General features: G+C 36.4%; 1 protein-coding gene across 4 annotated transcripts; it reads left to right on the top strand.

Moving 5' to 3' along the window:
• The first annotated feature begins 12,946 nt into the window (after positions 1-12,946).
• On the top strand, positions 12,947-19,831 carry otpa (orthopedia homeobox a). 4 transcript variants are annotated; one of them, XM_066711711.1, is made up of 3 exons: positions 12,947-13,116; positions 13,778-14,178; positions 18,206-19,831. In XM_066711711.1, the coding sequence occupies exons 1-3, from the start codon at positions 13,080-13,082 to the stop codon at positions 18,728-18,730; spliced, it is 963 nt and encodes a 320-aa protein (XP_066567808.1). In that variant the 5' UTR covers positions 12,947-13,079; the 3' UTR covers positions 18,731-19,831. The 4 variants fall into 4 exon arrangements, with proteins under 4 accessions (XP_066567808.1, XP_066567810.1, XP_066567807.1 ...); XM_066711713.1 differs by having other exon boundaries at positions 13,655-14,178; XM_066711710.1 differs by having other exon boundaries at positions 12,947-13,155.
• The last annotated feature ends 4,644 nt before the right edge of the window (positions 19,832-24,475 follow it).

The following is a 24,475-nucleotide window of genomic DNA, read 5'->3' as shown; positions in this document are numbered from 1 at the left end:
TCGTCAAATGAGTCATTTCTCTTTATTTTCCTTGTGACTTGCTCACCCTGGTTGGCCATTCAGCATCTTGCAAGCCTCTATTATTTATACACAGCCAATAAAAAGTGTGTGTATGTGTGTGTGTTGCAGGGGGGGGTGCAAAAGCTGTTAACTATAGAATCAATATCATTCTTATTACATGTTATGAAAAATAATGAGTGAAATTGGAGGCTTATTGACAGTTGATGGGTAACATTAAGGGGGAAACTCAGTGATTTAAAAAGGCAGATCCTGATAATCTAACATGTTAAATTAGTTTGAATTGGCAAAAATGACAATTAATAATATATTTTATTATATGTTTTGGATAGGCGTAACACATGAGATTGAAAACTGAAGGTATCACAGGGAAGAGACACGTGGACTGAGAACTGCTTCATCAGTGAGAAAGTAAGAGGTGATAATGTGAGGAGCCATTAGCCATGGAGAGGTCAGTGGAGGAGTAACACACGTATTCACTTTAGGGCGACTGCTCTTTGTCAAATACACTCACCTAAAGGATTATTAGGAACACCATACTAATATTGTGTTTGACCCCCTTTCACCTTCAGAACTGCCTTAATTCTACGTGGCATTGATTCAACAAGGTGCTGAAAGCATTCTTTAGAAATGTTGGCCCATATTGATAGGATAGCATCTTGCAGTTGATGGAGATTTGTGGGATGCACATCCAGGGCACGAAGCTCCCGTTCCACCACATCCCAAAGATGCTCTATTGGGTTGAGATCTGGTGACTGTGGGGGCCAGTTTAGTACAGTGAATTCATTGTCATGTTCAAGAAACCAATTTGAAATGATTCAACCTTTGTGACATGGTGCATTATCCTGCTGGAAGTAGCCATCAGAGGATGGGTACATGGTGGTCATAAAGGGATGGACATGGTCAGAAACAATGCTCAGGTAGGCCGTGGCATTTATACGATGCCCAATTGGCACTAAGGGGCCTAAAGTGTGCCAAGAAAACATCCCCCACACCATTACACCACCACCACCAGCCTGCAGAGTGGTAACAAGGCATGATGGATCCATGTTCTCATTCTGTTTACGCCAAATTCTGACTCTACCATCTGAATGTCTCAACAGAAATCGAGACTCATCAGACCAGGCAACATTTTTCCAGTCTTCAACTGTCCAATTTTGGTGAGCTTGTGCAAATTGTAGCCTCTTTTTCCTATTTGTAGTGGAGATGAGTGGTACCCGGTGGGGTCTTCTGCTGTTGTAGCCCATCCGCCTCAAGGTTGTACGTGTTGTGGCTTCACAAATGCTTTGCTGCTTACCTCGGTTGTAACGAGTGGTTATTTCAGTCAAAGTTGCTCTTCTATCAGCTTGAATCAGTCGGCCCATTCTCCTCTGACCTCTAGCATCAACAAGGCATTTTCGCCCACAGGACTGCCACATACTGGATGTTTTTCCCTTTTCACACCATTCTTTGTAAACCCTAGAAATGGTTGTGCGTGGAAATCCCAGTAACTGAGCAGATTGTGAAATACTCAGACCGGCCCGTCTGGCACCAACAACCATGCCACGCTCAAAATTGCTTACATCACCTTTCTTTCCCATTCAGACATTCAGTTTGGAGTTCAGGAGATTGTCTTGACCAGGACCACACCCCTAAATGCATTGAAGCAACTGCCATGTGATTGGTTGGTTAGATAATTGCATTAATGAGAAATTGAACAGGTGTTCCTAATAATCCTTTAGGTGAGTGTAGATTACAGTGTAGACTGCTGTAGTTTGTAAACTTCTTAATCAGGTGACGCAAGGATAAGAAACTGCTCTCGACTTAGCAGAGGTCTGACCAGTGCAATCTGGTTGTGCACACCGATTGCAGGAGTGTACATTATAAATATAGAGTGATGGACACAGAATTCAACCCAGCCTTTTCAACGAATGATCATTTAACTTTGTGTGGAAGTGTTAACCCAGGGAACCCCTTGATTCCAAGTCTAGCCTGGATGGAAGTCATGTTAAAATGATACAGTGCACCAGTGAGACCTCTGTAGGGCACTGGGTTCACTTCTAGTCATCACATGCTAAGAAGGACATTGCTGCCATGGAGGCCTAGTGCCTGGAGTTAGACTATGCTAGAGGTTTGCATCATTAAAAACCATCTAGTTATTTTTCAGATGAGATTAAAAGGAGTTTGATTCTGGTCTTCTACATGCTTAATGGGATGGACAGGGCTGAACCCAAGGACTACTGTGGGCTTAAACAATTAAAAGTAAACGGTTGGCAATTTAGATGTTTTTAGGACTAAATTTAGGAAATTCTTCATTACAGAAAGCGGTGTGTATTTGGAACAAGTTCATTCTAGAAACTGATGGAATAAATTCTGCGATCAGTTAGCTAATAAAACCCTGTTGTAGTCTTGTTAATTTGTTTATTCTGTACTTTTATCCTCTTGTGTACTTTGCCATCAGCATAAATATGTATCAACATGTGGTAAATTTCAATATGCAAATATACATTTCCAATAGCGCTTACCTCTCAATGGTTTAAATTTGAAGGGTATTTTATAGTTTAAATCTCTGGGGGGAAAATGTGCAGGTTTTCAAGTCTAATAAGGACAAATAGATTGTTTTTCAGTTGACTTTACTAAAGGACTTAATATTAGCTTCATACGTGTCATGAAAGCTTATCATAGGAAAAGCTTTGAGTTGGCAGTGCCAGTGTCAGTATTCTTGCCACCTGATTTTGGCTAAAATGAAAGTGCTGTGTAATCACAGAGAGAAACCCTAGTCTTATGGAAATACACTACAAATCCAATGAGTTTTGGGTGTCTGTTGTACATGTCTCAAAGTACTAATTTTTTTAAGAACTTGGTGTCCTATGCGTGTTGATGGACACATACAGAATGCCTTCTCTCCCGCCAGTGGGAACGGTGGAAGTGCAAGCGTGACTGCAGACACAGCTGAAATTGAATTGTTCAACATGACCTCAGTGGTGGAGAGAGACAAGGGATTCGATGGACGTGCTTGGAAATTTATGGATGTAGTTGGGAAAGATTTACAGCATAAATGGGAGAAAATGGGAGAGCAGCTGCAACAAGACTAGTAGGAAATTTGGTGTACGGGCCTTGTGAAACAATGTGGTTCATATTTAAGGAATTTTCACATTACTTGCCTGAGTGTGATAGTATAAGAGCTGTAGAGGAACTAATCACTCTTTAAGACCTCCCTTTGATTTATTCACATTGACCCTCTGATAGACTTTCCAACTTTCCAACCCATCCCAATCTTTATAGTCTAGTAGTGTTCTCATATGGTGGGTATAATTCCATTTCAGCAAAATGTTGGGTGCCTTTTCTGTCATTTACACAAAATAAAATGTATTTGTTCTAGTTGTAGATAATTCTGTACCTTTTTTTATTTCAAGTGATTGTGTGAGTTAATTGAATAAACCCAGACTGACATCTTGAAGGTGCTGTAATTTATTAGAAATGTCTCTTTGAAATGCTTTTAGTAAAGCATTAATTTGTCTTGTTCACAATACATATTTCTTTCTCTAAACCTATTTAGTTTATAGATATACACCTACATATAATATATATATATATATATATATATATATATATATATATATATATATATATACACACACACACACACATGTGTCAGTGTGATTGTATCTAGTGTCTTAACCCCCTAGTTTCCCATAATTTGACTTTTATTGGGTTTTATAATCATTTCATTCATCTCATGTATAAGTGTGTTTTGAAGATCTACTGTCAGAACACAAACTACCAACTGTAGTGTTGCTGTTTGAGTTAAGTGTGTCAATAAAAATATAGTATTATGGTGACCAGGAGGGCATGTATCTTGTCTGACAAGATCTGAAGGAAGTGAATATCTTTCTTAGAAAAATTTAAGTAGTGTGTTCAGCATTTGATGCATTATTGACTTGCATTTTCAAATGCTCCTGAATTCATCTGACTGAAAGAAAGGTGTGGATGGTGAAGGCAAATCAGAGCTGCAAACCTAAGGGTTAAGCCTATAGGCTGTACTTTGACAGAAAATTTGAATATTCAACAATATTTTAGTCTAGAAGAGTAATAAAAACTGGCAATATGGCATGGATTGAGCATTTTAGTGTAGTAAACTGCATTGCTTATGTAACTATAATATATTTATATTAAACTATTGATCAGCTACTTCGTAACACAGTGCTGAATACAACAACATACCTTCTCTGCAATGGTGACTCCTGTTTGAATTTAATGAACAGCTTTAATAAGTTACCATATCACAGCTTGCTGAATTGAACTGAGTCATATCAAAAGCCAGGAAATCATGAATCATTATCAGAATTCAGTACCACCTGTCATGTACGTTAGGGGTAATACAGGCGTTGTATCTTGGCTTGGTTGATAAAAGGAGAGTCTGGGTGAATGCCTGAGGTATCTTGTCCCACTTCTGAAAAAGATGGATGGGGTTCCACTCAATGTCCAGGCTTGTCCCCAAGGTGTAAAACTGGTGCTGTGTCTGTGTCCTGTTAAGGTCTTGAGTATCCTCCTCCTGCATGTGTTTTAAGGACACTGCAACCACAACAGTGGATTTGTGTTCTCTTTTTGCAAGGGGTGCAGAATATGATTGAGAACAAGCTCAAAACCTTTCCTACAGCACAGCTTTTAAATAACTGGTATCCAGTCATATTCACTGTACCCCATCTGCATAGGCTAGGTGACTTCTAATATGCAACATGCAACATTTTCTAAGTACTGGAACATGTGCAACATATTTTCATCTTGTTTTCCTTAAAAGAACTGCAAATGCCAAGCATAAGAATATTAAATGTATTTGAAATCTAATACTTTAAAATGTCTGGGCTGGGTTTAGACTGTGAGTGTGACTTCAGTGGACTTTGCTGGGACACAGACAAGGGGTACCTAGGTGATGAAATACAGTAGTAAAATCAACAACAAAAATCTTCCTGAACAAATTCAACCATAACATGCCTCCTCTCAGTGCTGGAGTACTGGATACCAATACCAGTGTCACTGGTCCCATTAACCCTGACCATTATTTAGAAACAGAGAAGCTGGGATTAATGCAGAACGCCATCCTTCAAATTGTATTAATTGGTGTCAGCAGTGGGATGCCTAATTAAACACATTTGCAGCCAGGGACATACTACTAGAACACAGTGTAACATGTTTCTGGGTGTTGGGGTGGTAGAGTGTTGGGGTAGGGGGCTTGAATGTGTGCTGCTGACCAGTATGTGAATTACAGTATTGTTCATTCCTTCAACTCTGGTTCTATATATGTAAACTAGCAGAGTGCCTGACAATAATATAATAATATAATGTACCCAATCTTCACATCTGTTTCAATGTATAGATTATAATGTATCAAATATCAAATCTAGACTAGAAATGCCTTTCATTGTAGAGCCTCTAGTGCCATAATCCATTGGATAGCTTCTGTAGAGAGCACAGAAAACTTTTCCTGAAGCCAATAATGTCCCCTGACCTTCACATCCACATGTACACAAAGGTGAATCTATTGCAGCAAACCTGGGGTTATTCACTGTAACAATCTCATTTTGTTCTTTCTTTGCTTTCACATAGCATTTAATAGCTAAAATGTAATACCTTGTTGCATCAGTAACAGTAAATGGAGCAGACTGGTTTGGTAAAACTGTAGGTTTATATCCAAAAGCCATTAATTGTTGCCCTATAATATCTATATATCTGTCTATCTATAATAAAAAAAAACATTTAAAAAGTTAATATGAGTCTAAACACAAATACGTTCTTCATTAAGCACATGACTGTAACTGGTGGTAAATTCTACTGTTTTAAAATGATACTTCATTGAAAACCAAATTATCAAATTGAATTTAGACTCAATACAACATGTAGCCTGCGAACACTCAGCAATTGTTGTCTACAATGTTATTCACATTTTCCACGTATGTAGGCTAAATTGCATTTTATTAATGAATTTATTTACCTTCCAAAACAGTAATATGATAGTTATGTGTATTTACATAAAGCAGATGTTTTGTTCTAGTGTTGTAATTTAACAGTTGAGACCTGATAATAATTAAACAGTAAGCAAATATTGCTCGTTTGTGTTTTTTTATTATTTTACAGCAGTTCCCAAAAGCTTTCATTCGCCTGATTTTTACTTTTATTTGTATATTATTTTAGTGTATCTATTTTTGAGCAGGATCACGTTATAAAGAAAATGCGACAGTGTTGGAATTGATAACCAAGGAGCTTATAATAAATAGTACCGTTTTACTTTTTGAAATTAATCGATACTTAATTACCCAATAAGTACAGTTTAATAGTTTCAGAATAATCACATTAAGCAAGAATAATTATTGAATTGCTCATCATATTGAGATTTATATAAACTATTAAACACACAAATGTGAATTCAAAATACTAAACTAAATGTTATATATATATATATATATATATATATATATATATATATATATTAAATAGTATATTTTGCCCCACTTATTTGATCGTATGTTACATTGTATCGCTATGGGCCTATATGACTTATTATTTCAATTGAAAAAGTGCGATCGTTGCAAGTCATTGAATAAGGGCTATTTTACTAACAAAGGGAAATACATGAAGCACCAGTAATAGTGTTCTCGGCTGTATTTTACACTATGCTTTATTTGACTCTGTCCCAATTTATCAAACAGGCAATTTAACAAAGTTTATATATACATAACATATTTCTTAAACAAATTAATCCGGACATGTATGTATCGGTTATATGCATTTAAGTGTGTGTATTGTTGTCTGAAATCTATATCTATATATATGTATACACTTGTGTTGTGTTCAGCGTATTACTGAGTGTGATTAAGGACAACACATTTTGTGTAGTTTACAGTTTTGTTGGATGCAATTCCTGTTTTTCTCCTAACACTTCAGCAGTCTCTGAAATACAATTAACATCCTAAATCTGTTGTCTCTAATCACACTCATTAGTGTGTTTAAACAACACATTTATTCTCAGAATATATGTGTTTACTTTATTTCTATCATGTATAGATGCTACAAAGAAACTTAAACGACGAAACAGAGATTGTCTAGCAATATAGACAAATAATTTACAGGCACCGGGTCTCCTCCGTAAGACGAATTTAGGTTAAATATGATTTAATCCTTATTTTATAGATTTCAATAATTGTCGCATTCACCCCAAAGTCTCATTATCACCTTTTAATGAGACCCCGTTACTCCGTGACATACACCCGCTCCATCTCATTAAGGAAATGGCTCTTCAATGCTGATTATTTTATTTGGAAACATAATTATATTTCTTGCGGATAAATCACGCTTTAATGGAGTCCAGGCGGAGGGCAGCCGCGCTAATTGAAGCAGGAGATGCAGTGGCGGCGCTGCCTGGCTTTGTGGCCGGAGGAGGACGCACCTGATCGGCGGCGCTGCCTGGCCTTGTGGCCGGAGGAGGACGCACCTGAGGAGGGTCCGGCCGGCTCCTCTCTTCCCTGGGGCTCAAACACAACAACTTATTACTCCTAATTCCCCACCTGTCACCCAATCACCGGCACGAAACAAGAATCTAATTTGTTAAGCTGGCATTTCTGCAGATGGAAGATCGATTTTCTCTTCAGATTTCTCTAATTGAGTGAATATAGACGCCCATGAATTAGATTCACTTGCAGGCTGGGAAAAAAAGTCAACAAAAATCATCCTTGTAAAATAAGCCATATTACCTCTATACAATCGCCCCCCGCAATAATAAAAGCAGGGGGATGGAAGGAATGAGTGACAGTCATATTCCTGGGGTTTTTAAGCCCCGGCGTGGACGGGCTTTGAATGATAAACAGAGTGAAAAAAGAGGAAGGAGAGATGGTTGATCTCTGAAATTGCTTACAGAATTACATTTGTTTTTCTTGTGATTTTATTAAAAGTCACTCCTCATCTCCAGAATGCGTGAAAATATCTACTTTCCACTCAGATACACCACATTAACTTGCAGGGGGCGAATTTGTTTGTTTGTCTATTTTTATTTATTTGCTGGATAAGATTGATGTGGTCTTATTATCAGTATATCTGCTTAGAAAGAGATGTGACTCGACTTTTTTCCCTTTATTCTCCAATTACACTGTTTTCTATTTATCGGAATGAGCCTCTGTCAGCGTTTGCGCTTTGTGGTTTCAAATAAAAGCTCCAGCTTTACATTAATGCAACTATACAACGGGGGTTTCTGTTCACTCTCGCTAAAATTTGCTCATTCGAAATTGCAATATTAATATTTAAACATATAAGTGAAATAAAGAAAAACAAACGCATCACAAAGGTATAGGAAAGCAAATGCTGTATTATTCATTTTCATATAATTAAGACCAATACACACACGCATATAGAAATGGAATATCTGAAAACAAAAATAAACCCTTTATTATTATTATTATTATTATTATTATTATTATTATTATTATTATTATTATTAATAATAATAATAATAATAATAATAATAATAATAATAATAGTATAAATCAAATTAATAGTAAGTTATAATCACATACATGATGTAGATTTGGGTTTAAATTAGACCAGGTTCTGTCAAGTCAGGTAATCCAAAGGTCATATATAGAATTAAATTCAATTCAAAAGAGCTTTATTGGCTTGAAAAGGTTAGACAAGTATTGCCAAAGCATTTAAAGCAAATAACTTAAGGTAACATAGATCAAGTCCAAACAATAATAATACAGGATACAGATTGTAAATGTACAAGAATAATCATTAAAAGAAAAAATACAACATTTAAAAATAATTACATAAATAATAATAATAATGTAAAAAGTGCATAAAACACATACAATCGCACACTCAAACTCATGTTTCAATCAGACTCTTGAAATCTCCGTGATATTTTGCTATTTTTTTTATTTTAGTAGTAGCAGTAGTAGTGGTAGTAGTAGTAGTAGTAGTCGTCGTCGTCGTAGTAGTAGTAGTACTAATATAGAATAAATTAGGGTTGGAGTCCCTTTCACATGTCCTATGGCAAATACCTAGACGACAGTCCTCCTATTGCAATCTGGGGTGTATTTTATTTTTATTTTGTTGTTTGTTTTTTCAATATACGCAATAAAATTGGCCAAACATTGTTTATTTTGAACTGTGGGATTAAAACCACGCAACTAAAAGCTCATCAGTTCTGTCTTTATTAAATTGAAAGTGATACCAATAGTCGAATTACCAGTTGTTTGTTGTTTACTACATACAGTAAACGAGGACCCTATATCTTAGACCTGACTGGTCAACACTGAATCATAAATTATTTCTATTAAAATTAATTACGAGTGTTTCTTCCAATCAAAGACAGAAAACAAGAAAGTGTGATATTTTGCAGTAAAAATATCAGTGGTGGCGGAAGTCAGAAAGCAAAATCTTAAAGGTGGTTTAATATTCGGTTTTAAATCATCTCAATTGTTTCACAGATAAGGTCATTATAGTAATGCATGTTTTTAACATAAGATATTTCATACTAACATATAGTATATATCTGAAATTATTTAAAATGTATTTCTTGAAAAACTGAGAGAAATAGTATGCAAAATATGTATAACTAAATATATTATCGCCCCAATAAAACTGAAATTAATTACCGTGAATCTGCATTATGTGAAAAGATTACAAGATACACCAATAACAAATTATTATTCTTTACTACTAGTACTACTATATTATTATTATTATTATTATTATTATTATTATTATTATTATTATTATTATTAATAATAATAATAATAATAATAATAATAATAATATGTTAATTAGTTAAACTACGAACTGTAAATTCAATGCATTGCATGTCAAATCCTTGAATAGCAAATACTGGTGTCGGCCTACATACTTCAGCATCCAGAATGGTAACACGTCTCCTATCAAATGCATTAAAAAAATAGTTTTCTTTATTTCACGATCCACAAATAAACCCTGAAATCCCAGTGCTTAGTCTTTCGGCATGTATTGGTGAACAGAAATTCAATCTATATGTTTTATAAGAAGTAAACTGACTAAATAAATTGTATTAGAGGCGGCCAGTATGTTTCCTTTGTTCCACTTCTACCTGTGTGCAACAACCTGAAACCTATTTATTAGGAAAAAATCACTTGATCCGTCATAGAAAACCCTTAAACTGGGGTTTCAGTGCATTATAAAGATGCTGCCTGGGGGTGAAATAGATACAACAAACAAATCGTCAATAACAGCAAAATAATTGGACACGAATCCATTTACGCACAAATACATGTAGCATTGAATAAAAGTGCGTTTTTATTTATTTTGTATATATGCTATAATAGTGTTGGGAGGCAGGCTGTGTAATTTTTTGCTGAGTTATCAATGCATTCTTTGTGTATTTGCTTTGATTAGGCCAAGCTTCACAAGCGCACTTGTCCCTGTCAGTAGAGACCTGGCCGGTGCGAGGAGACGCGCTGTTTATACAGCTATAAAAGCCACGCGATGGAAGAGTCATAAAGAGAAGCGCGCCATCAATCACGGCAATACGATTAAATAATGCCATGATTTCATATCATCGTTATGGCTCTGCTTTGCCTCCACCATACTGGTGCATTTAGAGTCGTTACATGCGTGGACACCGCGAACCAATATGCTATGTAATGTGCTGCTGTAATACATATAACTTACCTTAGTTCAGCATCGCAAAGCATTATTCGCAGCTTTCTGGAAAGCAAAACAAACAAACAAACGTATTTGTAATTACTTAAAATTAAAGTTAAAATTAATCTGAACATTTTACCCTTGCTATTTACCAAACACAAACGCAAGAGTGGTTTCAAAACCGCAATAAAAAACATATATATATATATATATATATATACATTTTGTTTTCATATATATATATATATATATATATATATATATATATATATATATATATATATATATATATATATATATATATACACATACACATACACACACACACACATATATATGTATGAACACCACAGACCCTGAGCTCTTGTATTTTGCTGTCTCTGTAGGCTCCCGTACTCTATCCATGCGCCCGGGGGATGTGTCCACACTCAGGTCCAGATCCACTCTTTCAGTTGAGTCCAGGATCAGGGTGATGGTTTGAACCCGGTGTCAGTGGCTCCAGCCCGAGTGCTGATCGGATCTCACCCCTATAGCGACTCCAGGATCCCGCTCATGGCACCAGATTGCCGAAAATAAAGCGGAGCTGGACCAGTGTAACCCAGGGCAGAGAAAGAAAGCAACAAAAATGCCCTACTTCTCGCTCGGACGCATCCTTTGTGCGACTCTAAAGCCATTATTCACCCCAAATGTAAAGCCCTTTTATAAACCTTCACACCGGCATCTGCCAAAAGCGTTGTGTTATTATTGTTGTTCCCTCTATGTTGTGTGTGTCTGTAGGCAGGAGTCAATGTGTTACTTGCCAGTTAGGCTGTTGGTGGGGTATTATTTACTGCAAACTATATAAGTAATTTATTTGTGTCTGATTTGCTTGAACAAAATAAACTTAATTGAGTTAATTTTGATTAAAAATCAATACGATTAGTTGAAAGCAATAGCTGAGTGATCCGATCCCGGTTTAAAAACCTGTTGTTTCTTCTTCTTCTTCTTCTTTTATTATTATTATTATTATTATTATTATTATTATTATTATTATTATTATTATTATTATTATTATTATTATTATTATATCTCTTTTAATACACTTCATGCCTATCGGTGGGTATTTTTTATCCTAAAAGGAAAAAATGAAAAACACAAATACACACACAGACACCCCCACACACACACACACACACACACACATACACACACAGACACACACAGACACACACAACCACACAGTTACTGCATGTTCAACCACAGTGCAGAATTTCCACTGAATTTTGTACTTAATTTCCTCAGATATCATTTACAATAAGAACCTCCCGGCCTGACAGCCAAGTCTAAACAGTAGTAAATTAGTACAAATTTATACTGATTTTACTCTAATAATCGTAATAAAAGCTTATAGATTTGGCACTAATTACATAAATGCCTAATGATCTTGAAAATTACTCTGGTTAGAAATATATTACTAATCTAAACTTTGTTGTTGGCTGGCTATGAGGAATCAGAGCATTAGAGATGGTTCACTTCGCCTGTGGAAGGCAGCTCTTAAATTGTTATAACAGGGGGGTGAAACATGCATGGGCAAAAATACATACCATAATGATGTGTCGTGATATATGGACCACAAACAGCATTAGAAATTGAGAATAGATGCGCTTTGGCATTAAAATGTTGGCTTGATTCCTAATATTGTACACAATGTGAAATTACACACAGGAAGTGTGCAAACACGCTTGGCTAAATGAAGCAGTTAACATGTACGCTTGATCCAATCTTGCACTGAACTGCTTTTTTAGATTTTTCCTGTCTGCTGTTCTATTCTCATTTTTATTTTCTCTTTCTTTATTTCATTTCTTTCTTTCTTTCTTTGTAATAGAAACACACACGCTACACAAACATACACGTCATTTTACAATGTAATGTTTATGTAGAAATTGCCTAATAAGTTGAAAAATTCACATACGTGCTGCAAACAGGGCCCACTTCAGAACAATAACACTTTAAATAATGTATATTTGAACAAATATTCCAGGAATACTCAGTTTATTAAGTTTGGTTTGTAGTCATTATAGAAATTAGATCAGGTCATTTTAGAGGGTATAATTTGAGGCTGAAAGCTAATAAATCAGATGTGAAAATGAGGAGGAATAGACTTGTAAATGCAGCTCTCCTGCGGATGTGAGTGGTTGGCCATGGAGGCTGGAGGCGCCGACATCTCCACACTTCAGCTCTGATTGGCTCCCATTTGGAGAAGCTCATGGGTTCATTCAACTATTAAGCGCCTCCCCATCCCTCTAAAGGACATTATAATGCAAGGGACCTCCTTTTTAAGCACAAACCGAATTTTCTTTCATTTAGGCTATATATATTTTTTAAATAGTTTAAAGTCGTAGTTTTTTTTGGAGAGCTTCGCCCTGGAGCGGTGCGCAATGCTCTCGCACGCCGACCTCCTGGATGCTCGCCTCGGTGAGTTATCGTCACCAAACTCCGGTCTTCAACTCTACTGTAAGCTGGAGGAACTTCTAATCTAACACAATCAAACTGGGAAATTGACCATTTGGGTCTGATTTTAGAGCTTAATGTAATTTAAGAGCGCTAATTCTCTCTAAAAGCAATTATTGTTATATGACATCATAATTTGATTTAAAACCGTTTTCAAATCTATTGATGTGATCAAATGTAGTTAAGGATGTTTAAAGATGAGATGAATGGTGTTTGATTTTTTTTTACAAGTCAGAACGATTTATGAAAACTAAAATTAAATAAAAACAGACAGAGGGAGAGGGTTATTTATCACTTGTAATAAGAACTGAAAAATAATGTTCTGTTAAGGAAATCAATATATCCTTTAAAATGATTTCCCCCCCAGATTGGGGGACAATGTAACTAATCAAATATGGATGATTTGTAGCTTTTACTGTAACATGCAGTTATTTGTTATATATTTTGTTTAAACTAGTAATTGATTCATGTCTTCATTTTTTTCTCCCTTATTGATAAACAGGAAAACAAAAGTGAATGCTGATTTTTTGGAGAGAGAAAGAAAGAAAGAAAGAAAGAAAGAAAGAAAGTTTGACTTCATTCTAGACTCCCATGTCGACTGATTCCATGTTCAACTATTTTGTAGGGATGAAGGATGCTGCGGCGGAGCTCCTGGGACACAGGGAGGCTTTGAAGTGCCGACTGGGGGCGGGGGGGTCGGACACCGGGCATCCTGGCGACCTGGCCCCGGGCTCGGACAGCGTGGAAGGGGCGACTCTGCTCCCTGGAGACGACATCAGCAATGCTGGATCCAACCCGTCCGGCGTCCAGGTCTCCACCAAAGACCAGGACAAACAGCAGCAGCAGCAGAACCCGAACCAGTCGGGTGGGCAGCAAACCCAACAGAAACAGAAACGACACCGGACCCGCTTCACCCCGGCCCAGCTTAACGAACTGGAGAGGAGCTTCGCCAAAACCCACTATCCTGACATCTTTATGAGGGAGGAACTGGCGCTTAGGATCGGCCTGACAGAGTCCCGAGTGCAGGTAAAGCACATCTGCAGGAATAAAACAACATGGTGTTATTATTTTAGACTAACTCTACGATAACCCAACAATCTCTCACAAATGCTTGGATTAAATAGAATAAGTCATGTAAAAAGCAATAGTGATATATAAAGTATTATACATAAATACACAGGTATGCGTTCCTGCCCAGCCCAGCCTGGCACATGGTAAAATAATTTTGGGGTGGAAAGAAAATTAATAACACTAAAGGAAGATGAATATGATTTGTATCTGGCATTTAACTGAATTCAGTATTAAATTGTATTATTTAAAGGCAAACTGTTTTGTTTGTTTGTTTGTTTGTTTGTTTGTTTGTTTTTACAATTAGTATGCTAGGTATTGTCATTCGGCGGTAAAATAACGTGTCAAGAGGAGAGTATTGTTTTGTATACCTTACTAAATCTAGGAATAAAATATTATGTCACGGTAAATAAGTCATAAATCAATAAGCGATAGTATCACATGGAATTCAAGTTCTGGTAATTACAATTAAGGGTAAAAACATTTAATTTGGATGATTGGCGCATGGCGAGGCCCTTAAACCAGACATATTGACAGTGTTTAAGGGTTTCTGTCACTCCAAACATTTGAAAAATTCACACATAAAACGGGGCTTCAATAACAAACAAATATTCATATAGCTAACTAGATAAACAGAAATGCAAATAAATATATCAATGAATAAACTCGATTGAATTCACTCTGACACCAGTAACATTAACTCGCTGTCCTCAGTCTGTGGCGGAGCTGCTGTCCATGGTCCTGGATTCGTCTCACTCCTGATAAGACTCTTATTAATAATAATAATAATAATAATAATAATAATAATAATAATTATTATTATTATTATTATTATTATTATTATTATAAACCTGTACCGCGCAAAACAGCCCTTATTGTCAGCGTTTGTGTTATTAATTTAAGATTAAGATTAAGTATAAGACGTGTATCAGCAATAATACTAATAGTATCACTTAAAATCAAAGGAAAACATCATATATATATATATACACACACATACACACACACACACACGTATATATATACCGGTGCGCATATACAACTATTCATAATTACACAGTAACGAAGTTTAAACATAAATTTATGTCATGACATAAAAACTATTATTATTATTATTATTGCTATTATGTTTTAGTAGTTTTATTTTATTTTATTGGCGTTGACGTTGCTGTGGTTGTTGTTGACAATACTAAAATAATATACGAAATGAAAAATGAACATCTCAAATTAACTCGTGATAAAATAACAATATGGCTTTGCGTTAATTACAAATTGCAGAAAAGTGCTAATATTTATTTCTGAAATAGTAGTCAGTCGTATTTAATTTGTCTATTTGTGTTTTCTTAAGATTCACATCAGGGGTGCCTCGTTAAACCGGAGGTTTTTATGAAAGTGTGTGTGTGTGTGCATGTAAGCATGTATAGTAATAATCGACAAAAGTGCAGGAGTTTATTAAATGAAAATCCTACGGTTTAGTGGATTTAAAAATTAAAAACACCTTCTAAATAATAATAATAATAATAATAATAATAATAATAACAATAATAATAATAATAATAATAATAATTATTATTATTATTATTATTATTATTATTATTATTATTATTATTATTATTGTTCTTCTTCTTCTTCTTCTTCTTCTTCTTCTTCTTCTTCTTATTATTATTTTTATTATTATTATAAGTAGTAGTTATATCGAATTAACCCAACAGTAGTATTGTTTAATTGCGAAAACATGAAAAGGGTTTATAATAACGTTTTTTCACATTTAAACATTAATATATATATATATATATATATATATATATATATATATATATATATATATATATATATATCATAGTAAAATGCGCAAAATGTTAATTTATTTCTTAACTATTTAAATAGTTTATAGACACAATGAAAAGTACCAAACTGATTCGAGACAATTAACGCATTAAACCAATTATACAGCGCCATTCCCGGCATCTTGTCCATTAGTGTTGATTGCTGCTGTGGTTGCTGTTTAAATGATGGTCCATCTCTCTGACTGGCGCTCTTACAGTTTAAAACTGCTAAATTAACTTAATAACTTTAACTTGAATATATGTATTAAACCCAGACCCTGTATATGAAGACAATATGTATTAAACGCACACCCTGCATACGCTTTTATTTTATCTGCGCTATTTTAGTTCATTATGTATGTATAGCCTTTTCAACATAGTATATTATAATAGTATAATAAAACCAGACCCATTATTATCAACCAATTTCAGAATTATTTATAACAGGCGATGGCTTATTAACCAGCAATGTGAAAATCATGCAAATGGCGAAATGATATGCAATATAATAAGCATAATCATTAGTCTCTAGCACGGATTAATTAACTTTCAATATTTTATTTACATAAAAACCAAATAAGCGAAATAACGATGGCAGAGTAATCCTTGCTAAATAATATTTTACACCAACAGCTAAAGTGATGTGTCTTAATGGCGACGAGGACGCAGTGGCTGTGTCTCCTGTCTTCATAGGGGACAAGTTAAGAGTATATTCTGGCTTTTTAATGGGATGAGAAATTGCATTTTCTTTCCCTGCAAACACTATTAAAGTGTAATGAATCTGGTCGGGATTTCACGGCTGGCTGCTCGAAATGAACCTGAGATTTGAGTTTTAATGCGGCGCCCCAGATTTCCCACCAAATCTTCACATTAATCATCAGCTGGATTGAGATCTTTATCAACCTCAAGGACCCAGAATCATTTAACACCATATCATTCACTGTGTCAAACGGACTGTATTTTCTCTCTCTCCCTCTCTTTCCTTATATATATATATATATATATATATATATATATATATACGAGTGTGTGTGTGGGGGGGGGATAAGAGAGAGGGAAAGAGAATGAGAGATACGGACAGTCAGATCAAATTTTAAGAAATTAATTTGTGAGAAATTAGATTGAGATCAACGTTTCTAGTAGGATTGCGCGCCTTTACATTTTGTGTTCGTTACAGTAATAATAGTTTACTTATTTATGTATAATTATTGACATAAAAACACATATAGCCCGATAGCCCGACGCAGGGGACTGAAGATCTGCGTATCTCTTTAACTTTTCTAGAAGTTCGTCAACGTGACCTTGTATTTCTGTATTGAAATAATTTATAAAAAGTAATATTTCAAAATGCATTCCCATTTTGTGTACATTATAGGCTATACAATGCATTGTGCTCTTTACAAAGATAACACGATCGTGACAACTATCTTATAAGTGGAGTTAAAAAAATAATAAATCAATTAATCGCTTTCACTAACACATTGAAAAACAATCCAGTATTTATAAGTTGTTTATGTCTGTCATGCGAATCGGTCTGTCGAAACGATTAATTGAATACGTACATATGTCGAGTTAAGTATTAAAATATAAGACATTTATATTCTTACAGAAATATTATTGTATCATAACCACACACAAATATATACTACTACCGTCATTTAAATATGCAGCGTTGACAAAGGTTTGTCCCTAAAATATTCGATGCAACAACTTCTGTTAACGATACATTTAAATCAACTGGAATATGTACCATATAGACTAACATATAAACACGTTCATTTCAATGTTAACAATATTTATTCAGCTAAAGCAATTACCGAATATATTGTATTTAAATTAAGGATTCGTTTGTAGTCTCCAATCTGTTTCTCCTTGCTTTCCTGGACATATTGGCCAAAGAGGATCTCAGTGTCCAATAGCTCAGTGCGGTTGTACCTGTTTGGTCACTCTGCCGCATATTGAAGCCGCGGGTTATTTTGATTTCTATAACCAGTTTTTCTTTTTTAACCGATCGATTAAAACTGTACGTACAAACACTAAATCAATAAGTGGGTGGTGGTTAGGGTTGGGCTTGGGGGGGGGGGGGGTTCTAGTAGATGTGTGACATCCCAGTCCTTATTTCCTCCCCATGCTGATGTCCTCTGTCCTTGTCCACCCAGGTCTGGTTCCAGAACCGGCGCGCCAAGTGGAAGAAGCGCAAGAAGACCACCAACGTGTTCCGCGCCCCGGGGACCCTGCTGCCCACACACGGGCTGCCGCAGTTCCCCTCCGCCGCCGCCGCCGCCGCCGCCATGGGCGACAGCCTCTGCTCCTTTCATGCCAACGACACCCGCTGGGCTGCGGCGGGGATGCCCGGCGTCTCTCAGCTCCAGCTACCCCCTGCCCTGGGCCGGCAGCAGGCCATGGCCCAGTCTCTGTCCCAGTGCAGCCTCGGCGCCGGCCCACCACCCAACTCCATGAGCCTGTCCAACAGCCTGTCCGCCTCCAACGGCTCCGGGCTGCAGTCGCACCTGTACCAGCCCGCCTTCCCCGGCATGGTGCCCGCCTCCCTCTCCGGTCCCACCAACGTGACCGGCTCCCCCCAGCTGTGCAGCTCCCCGGACAGTGACGTCTGGAGAGGGACCAGCATCGCCTCCCTGCGCCGCAAGGCCCTGGAGCACACAGTCTCCATGAGCTTCACCTAATCATCACCCCGCCATCCCAGAGGCCCAGAGATGGTTTCCCCTTTTCTTTCTTACTTACATCCCCGTCCTCTCAGTAACACGCCAGGGAGTCTACTCAGGATCCGAAACACTTCAATTAGGAGCAAAGAAAAGACTGGCTGTGTTTAAATGCAATTAAAAAGAAAGCCCGAGTCACACCGACGCAAAAGGGAACAGAGAACTTGGAAACTTAAAATAGTCACTGCAAACGTCTGATCAAGCCTGGTTAGGATGGTTTCTATTTTTGCTTTTGTAGACGTCACACCATTTTTGTATGTATGTATGAAAGAATGTATGAATGCATGTGTGAATGTAGGTATTTATTAATTCATGTGTGTATGTATGTATGTATGAATGTATTTATTCATTTATGTGTGTATGTATGAATGTATTTATGTATGTGTGTATGTATGTATGAATGTATTTATTTATTTATTTATTTATTTATGTGTGTATGTATGTATTTATTTATGACTCGCAGCATATTGGAGTTTTGATCATCCGTTGCTATAACCGCTAGAATAATACAGATTAGGACAGATATCCTGTTAATTTCACTTTATATTATAATTGTTCAAATTGAGGGTGTAACGGCTATTCCGTTTGGTCGAAACTCAATGTGCTGTGACGCGACACTCCAGATGCCACCTGCACTGCATGCAAACACGGGCTACACGCATGCGCAGTGCACGCGTGTGTTTTAAACCCTGGGAGTTTGTACAGCAAGGAAATACATACATAAAAAAAGAAGAAAGAAAGAAAAGAAATAACAATAAAATATACATTTTAAGGAAACAGCTATGTCTGCATGTGCTGGCCAGGTTAAAACAATGGGGATATAATATTTATAAGACAAGAAAAAGAAACTTTAAATAACCTGTTAAATAGGATGTTTTGTGTAGATAAAGCATTCTCGTTACCTTCTGGTCGATTTGTGATATGTTCTAACTTATTGTCTGTGCTTATTATTGAAACTGAGTTTCTTAAATGTTTGATCTTATAATAAACACATAATTTGTTTTCCTGGACAGGTTTATATCAATTTAATGTAAATGGATCAATAAAATCATTTTCAATATGTCACATATGCATGTCTTCGTCTTTACTGTTGCTCTATCTTTGGCAAAGCCCGGTAATCTATACATGTTAGTCTTCAAAGCACATCCTATCTTTTGTACGCAGAGACTTTACTAATCCTATACTCCCACACTACTCCGCCTTTACGTTTGATCTGCACATTACCCTGCCGTTGTGTTTTCTGTTACAGACCGATTGTGCTGCTAGATTGGGTTTTTATTCAGAATAATTACATGTCTCGGGGAAATGCTTGGAGGAATGTAATTAGCTCAGCGGTACACTTTCATTATATTATTCATAAATAACTGTTGAAGTACAAAGTTACAGTCATGGCGTAATGGCACAAACAGATGTATAAAGAAGGGTGGTACCAAAATGAAATACTATAGCAGCCCCTATTAATCATCTTATAAATAATTTGTGAAATGCATTAATTAAAAAAATACATGAATCTATAATGTATTATATATACTGGAATGGAAAATGTATTGTCAAAAATAGTACATTCTCTTTTTAATATGCTGGATATGATTAATATTACCGTTATGTTGACCTTTTGATTAACTTTTCATAGGTTTAATAATACAGCCTATTGACGACGATGCTGCTGACGGTGGTGCTGGTGATTTTTGTTGTTGTTTTTGATGATGATTAACCAGTTAACCATTTTCTTGTAAATTTAGCTCGACCGACATAGATGACAAGAGTTGCAGATTTAATGGAGCAACATTGAGAAGAGGACGATCATGCGAAAAACACTATTTTTGTTTTGTAGCAGGGTCACCTTCGGACTCGGGTTTTTAAATGGTTAATGTATATTGTTAAAGAAGGATCCTGTTGTGTCGCAGTGACGAAAACAAAACTGTGGGCTCTGTGTATGGGATAATAATAATAATAATAATAATAATAATAATAATAATAATAATAATAATAATACAAACTGAGATTAGCTTGCGCATTTGAAATTTGAGATGAGCAGATCATATTATAAAAAGATTAAATGTCTCCTATTCACCCAAAACCCACAGAGTGAAGCAGATGAGGATTTTAGGCCTATATGGAGGTGTAAGCTGATATCGATTTTTACCATAACGAACAATTCCTTACATTTTATATCTTAACTTAATTCAAAGTGTTATTATCAATAATTACGAATGCAATCAAAAGCCTAACTATAATAATAATAATAATAATAATACATTATTTGTATTGTACAATAAAAAAAATATTATTAGTATTATTGATCAGAAACAACACCATATTCAATAATCAACATCAATGTCATGCTTGAAAAATATGAATTATTATTATTACATATGATTATGATGATGATGATGATGATGATGATTATTAATAATAATAGTAATACATCTAACCACCTATGACACAATAATGTGGTGTTCAAAACAGCCCAACAGATTTAGTTTTAAAATTAATAAACATTAGTACACCACTTATTCATCACATTTCATCACTTCACATTGATGATTTAACACAATAATGTTGTTACTTTTGCTATTTGACTGGAAAATTGGTCTGTCCAATTGAATACCTCATCTTGAATGTATATATCTGTCACAAATAGTCTGATCTACCCATTATAGTAAGTTGGCAGTGGAGGTGGCACATCACTGTCCTTGTAAGTAGTGCTGAAGCAGACCATTTGTCAAACACTGATGCAGGTTTGCTTGTAGTGCTGGTGCCCGGGATGTTATACCCAGTGCTACAGTGCAAATGCAAAGAGTAGCTGTCCTGCACAGTTCCTAACTCTCAAAGTCCTTTCAGAGCATTGGCAACATTAAAGAAAAACATCCCATAAGATTCGGGTTACATGGTAAGTGTTTCATTGTTAAATTTAGAAACACATACAGCCCCGAGGGAGCCTCAATCTGCAGGTCTAGAGGCTCCATAGAGGTGCTTGGCCTTGAAATGAGCAGAGATGCAGAATGATCTTTGCCTTCATCTTCTGAGATCCTCTACGATCATATATTAATCGAATATGTTAAATTACAAAGCAGAAATTTGCATATGTAAATGTCCCTCCATGTATATTAACATGAATTGAGCCTCTACCTCAGTGAAATCAGAACAATGCATTTCCTGAAACACGTGGCCAAAACAGAAATGATGATGATTTTTCCATGTATCTGCTGTAATTTATATAAAAGTAGAATAGGAGACTGTCCTGCTAAATCAGTTAACTATGGGAAAATGTAGAGTTCAACAAAGCCAGGGAACAGAACAGAATAGCTGGACCTGTGTCTAAACCAGCAGATGTTCCTCCAGGTGTGTGCTGGACTAGATAGACCAATTAATTCCTCCTGGTGATCATGGATTGCTGGTATTCGAAGCTACTATTAGATACAGCAGAAGGAGGATCATGGAAAGTGCTGCTATCACAGGAGTGTTAGCAATCTTCACTAATGTGGTTTTCAGTGCTGTGGTGTGGTTGTGAACCAGGTTGGAGGGATGCGGGCAGGTTGTCATAGGATTCGATTCCCAAAACCTTCTCACGGCACTGACAGAGAGAGGCATGGTCAGAAACGGGTCAATAGCTGGCAAGTGTATTCTAGACCAAAGTAATGTGTGCTCCAGGCACTGACCCATGCCTAATCTTAATTTCTTCAAGACAGAAGATGCCGTGGCACATGGGAAAGCAAGGGGAAAGAAGACCTGTACAGAAAGATGGGTGGGCGGTGCCACCAGCATGCGGTTGAAGTTCAGCTCCAAACTGCCAAACTTGAAAGTTAGGCCAAATATCAAGCAGGTTAAAGTTCTTCAGTTTGGCAACATATCCATTTGATATTAGAGGCAAGAAAGGGTAGAAGACTCTTCCCTCTGGTGGAGTTGCTGGCAGGCAGAGGGAGGTTTGGATGGGGGGGCAGTCCAGTAACTGAAATGCTTCCTTAAAGGAATTGGCAAACCAATGGCATGGCATTATATATTAATATCACTCACACATTTTGATGTATAATTCTCTAAGGTGAATTCAGGTCTAGTTACTTAAAACTGGGATTTCTTTTTAGAGAAGCACATAGTATTCACATTACATTATTTGTTACTTAGCAGACACTCTTATCCAGGGTGACTTACATTTGTACCCATTTATACAGCTGGGCATTTTACTGGAGCAATCTAAGTAAAGTACCTTTGCTCAAGGGTATAACAGCACTGCCCCACCCAGGATATGAACCCACAACCTTCACAGTTATGAGTGCAGAGCCCTAACCACTACTCCTCAGTGCTATTTAGAGAAATTTAGCAGACTAAATTTTCTAATCAGCTGAACAGTTTGATTAGTTGAACACATTTTTCATTTCACCAGCCTGGATTTGTTGTCCCCCCCCCCCCCCCGACAAGTCATGTTTCCAGGATCCTCTACTGTGACATCAATAACTTGTATAATATAATTGATTTATTTGTACATTATCCTGTTAGACAATCTCTTCCTTGTGAATGGAGTGATGTAAGTAAATGCATTCCATGTGATAAACTAATGCCCCAGTCTAGATGGTTTATTTGCCCTTATTTTTGTGCAGCAGAAATCAGTTTCTGAAAAGGTTTTCCCCAAAAAATGCTTCCACAAAAAAGTGACTCTAATTCAAACCAAGGACAACAGTAAGGGATATTCATGAAAGTCCATAATCCATAATCATGATACAATGTCTCAGACCTATCACTGTGCGTTAGATATTCCTGTTGTAAGTGTGATGAGCACATGTTGAAGATCATGTTGAGAGTTTGGTCACCCATGGTGGTGCATCTGTTTTGCTGTTTTGAATCCTGCAGTCCTGGTGCTCTTCTGCAGGCTGTAGGACGTTAGTTGCTATCAGGCCTTCCAGCAACATAATGACCAAGGCACATATCTAGGTGTACAACCAAAAGACTAAGTCAACGTTGGCTGTGAAATCTCCAGACTTTCATCTTGGTATGGATTGAAGAAAGCTGCAGTCATCTCCACGGAGGTGTGGTCAAAAATCCCTCTGGAACCTTCTTAAAACACTAGCAAAGGTTCCTTTCAGAGCTTAATGAAAGAAATATTAATCTGGGGTTGTGGATATGCTTGATCCTCATATTTATAATACGTTTTGACAGATTTGTTATATACACATATTATACTGACTGATTTATTTATGACAAATTATAATTGGATATAATGGGCATTTATTTTGCTAAATCAGTTCATATATATATATATATACTTGATATGTATAGTACTGTACATCTTAGTAGGCAGTGGAAGATGCAAGAATATAAAGATTTTCTGATCCTAGTAACAGATGTGAAATTATATTACATAAATATAACAATTAGTTTCACTCTCATCCGGGTTAATTAGTTTGTGGAAATGTGCAGCCCATTCTTCATTAAATCATTTTTCACACACTGATTAGGGAGCTGCAACAAATTGTGACCCAGTGTTGTGAGGATCATGTCTCTGGGAATGTGGAGTGGAGAAGCTGCATGCAAGGAAATGGAGAAGAAACTTCTGTTTACCCGTGACTCCTCTCACTCCGGGAGCCAATAACCATTCAGGTGTGAGTGGACACTGTTTAATAGTTTAATGACAAAAGTATTTATTTATTGTTAAATGGATGTGTTGAATAAGACAGTAAAAATGCCATGTTATTTTCTATGATGATGATTATT

This window comes from Amia ocellicauda, chromosome 8, assembly GCF_036373705.1.
Source record: "Amia ocellicauda isolate fAmiCal2 chromosome 8, fAmiCal2.hap1, whole genome shotgun sequence".
In the NCBI taxonomy this organism is placed as follows: Eukaryota; Metazoa; Chordata; class Actinopteri; order Amiiformes; family Amiidae; genus Amia; species Amia ocellicauda.
Note: the sequence above shows the minus strand (reverse complement) of the source record. Positions and strands in the feature narration are given on the sequence as shown.

Coding starts and splice junctions, on each gene's coding strand:
- otpa (XM_066711710.1), top strand. CDS start 13,080: ATGCTCTCGCACGCCGACCTCCTGGATGCTCGCCTCGGTGAGTTATCG. Junction 13,156..13,777: donor CTCCGGTCTTCAACTCTACT/GTAAGCTGGAGG, acceptor ACTATTTTGTAG/GGATGAAGGATGCTGCGGCG. Junction 14,179..18,205: donor TGACAGAGTCCCGAGTGCAG/GTAAAGCACATC, acceptor TTGTCCACCCAG/GTCTGGTTCCAGAACCGGCG.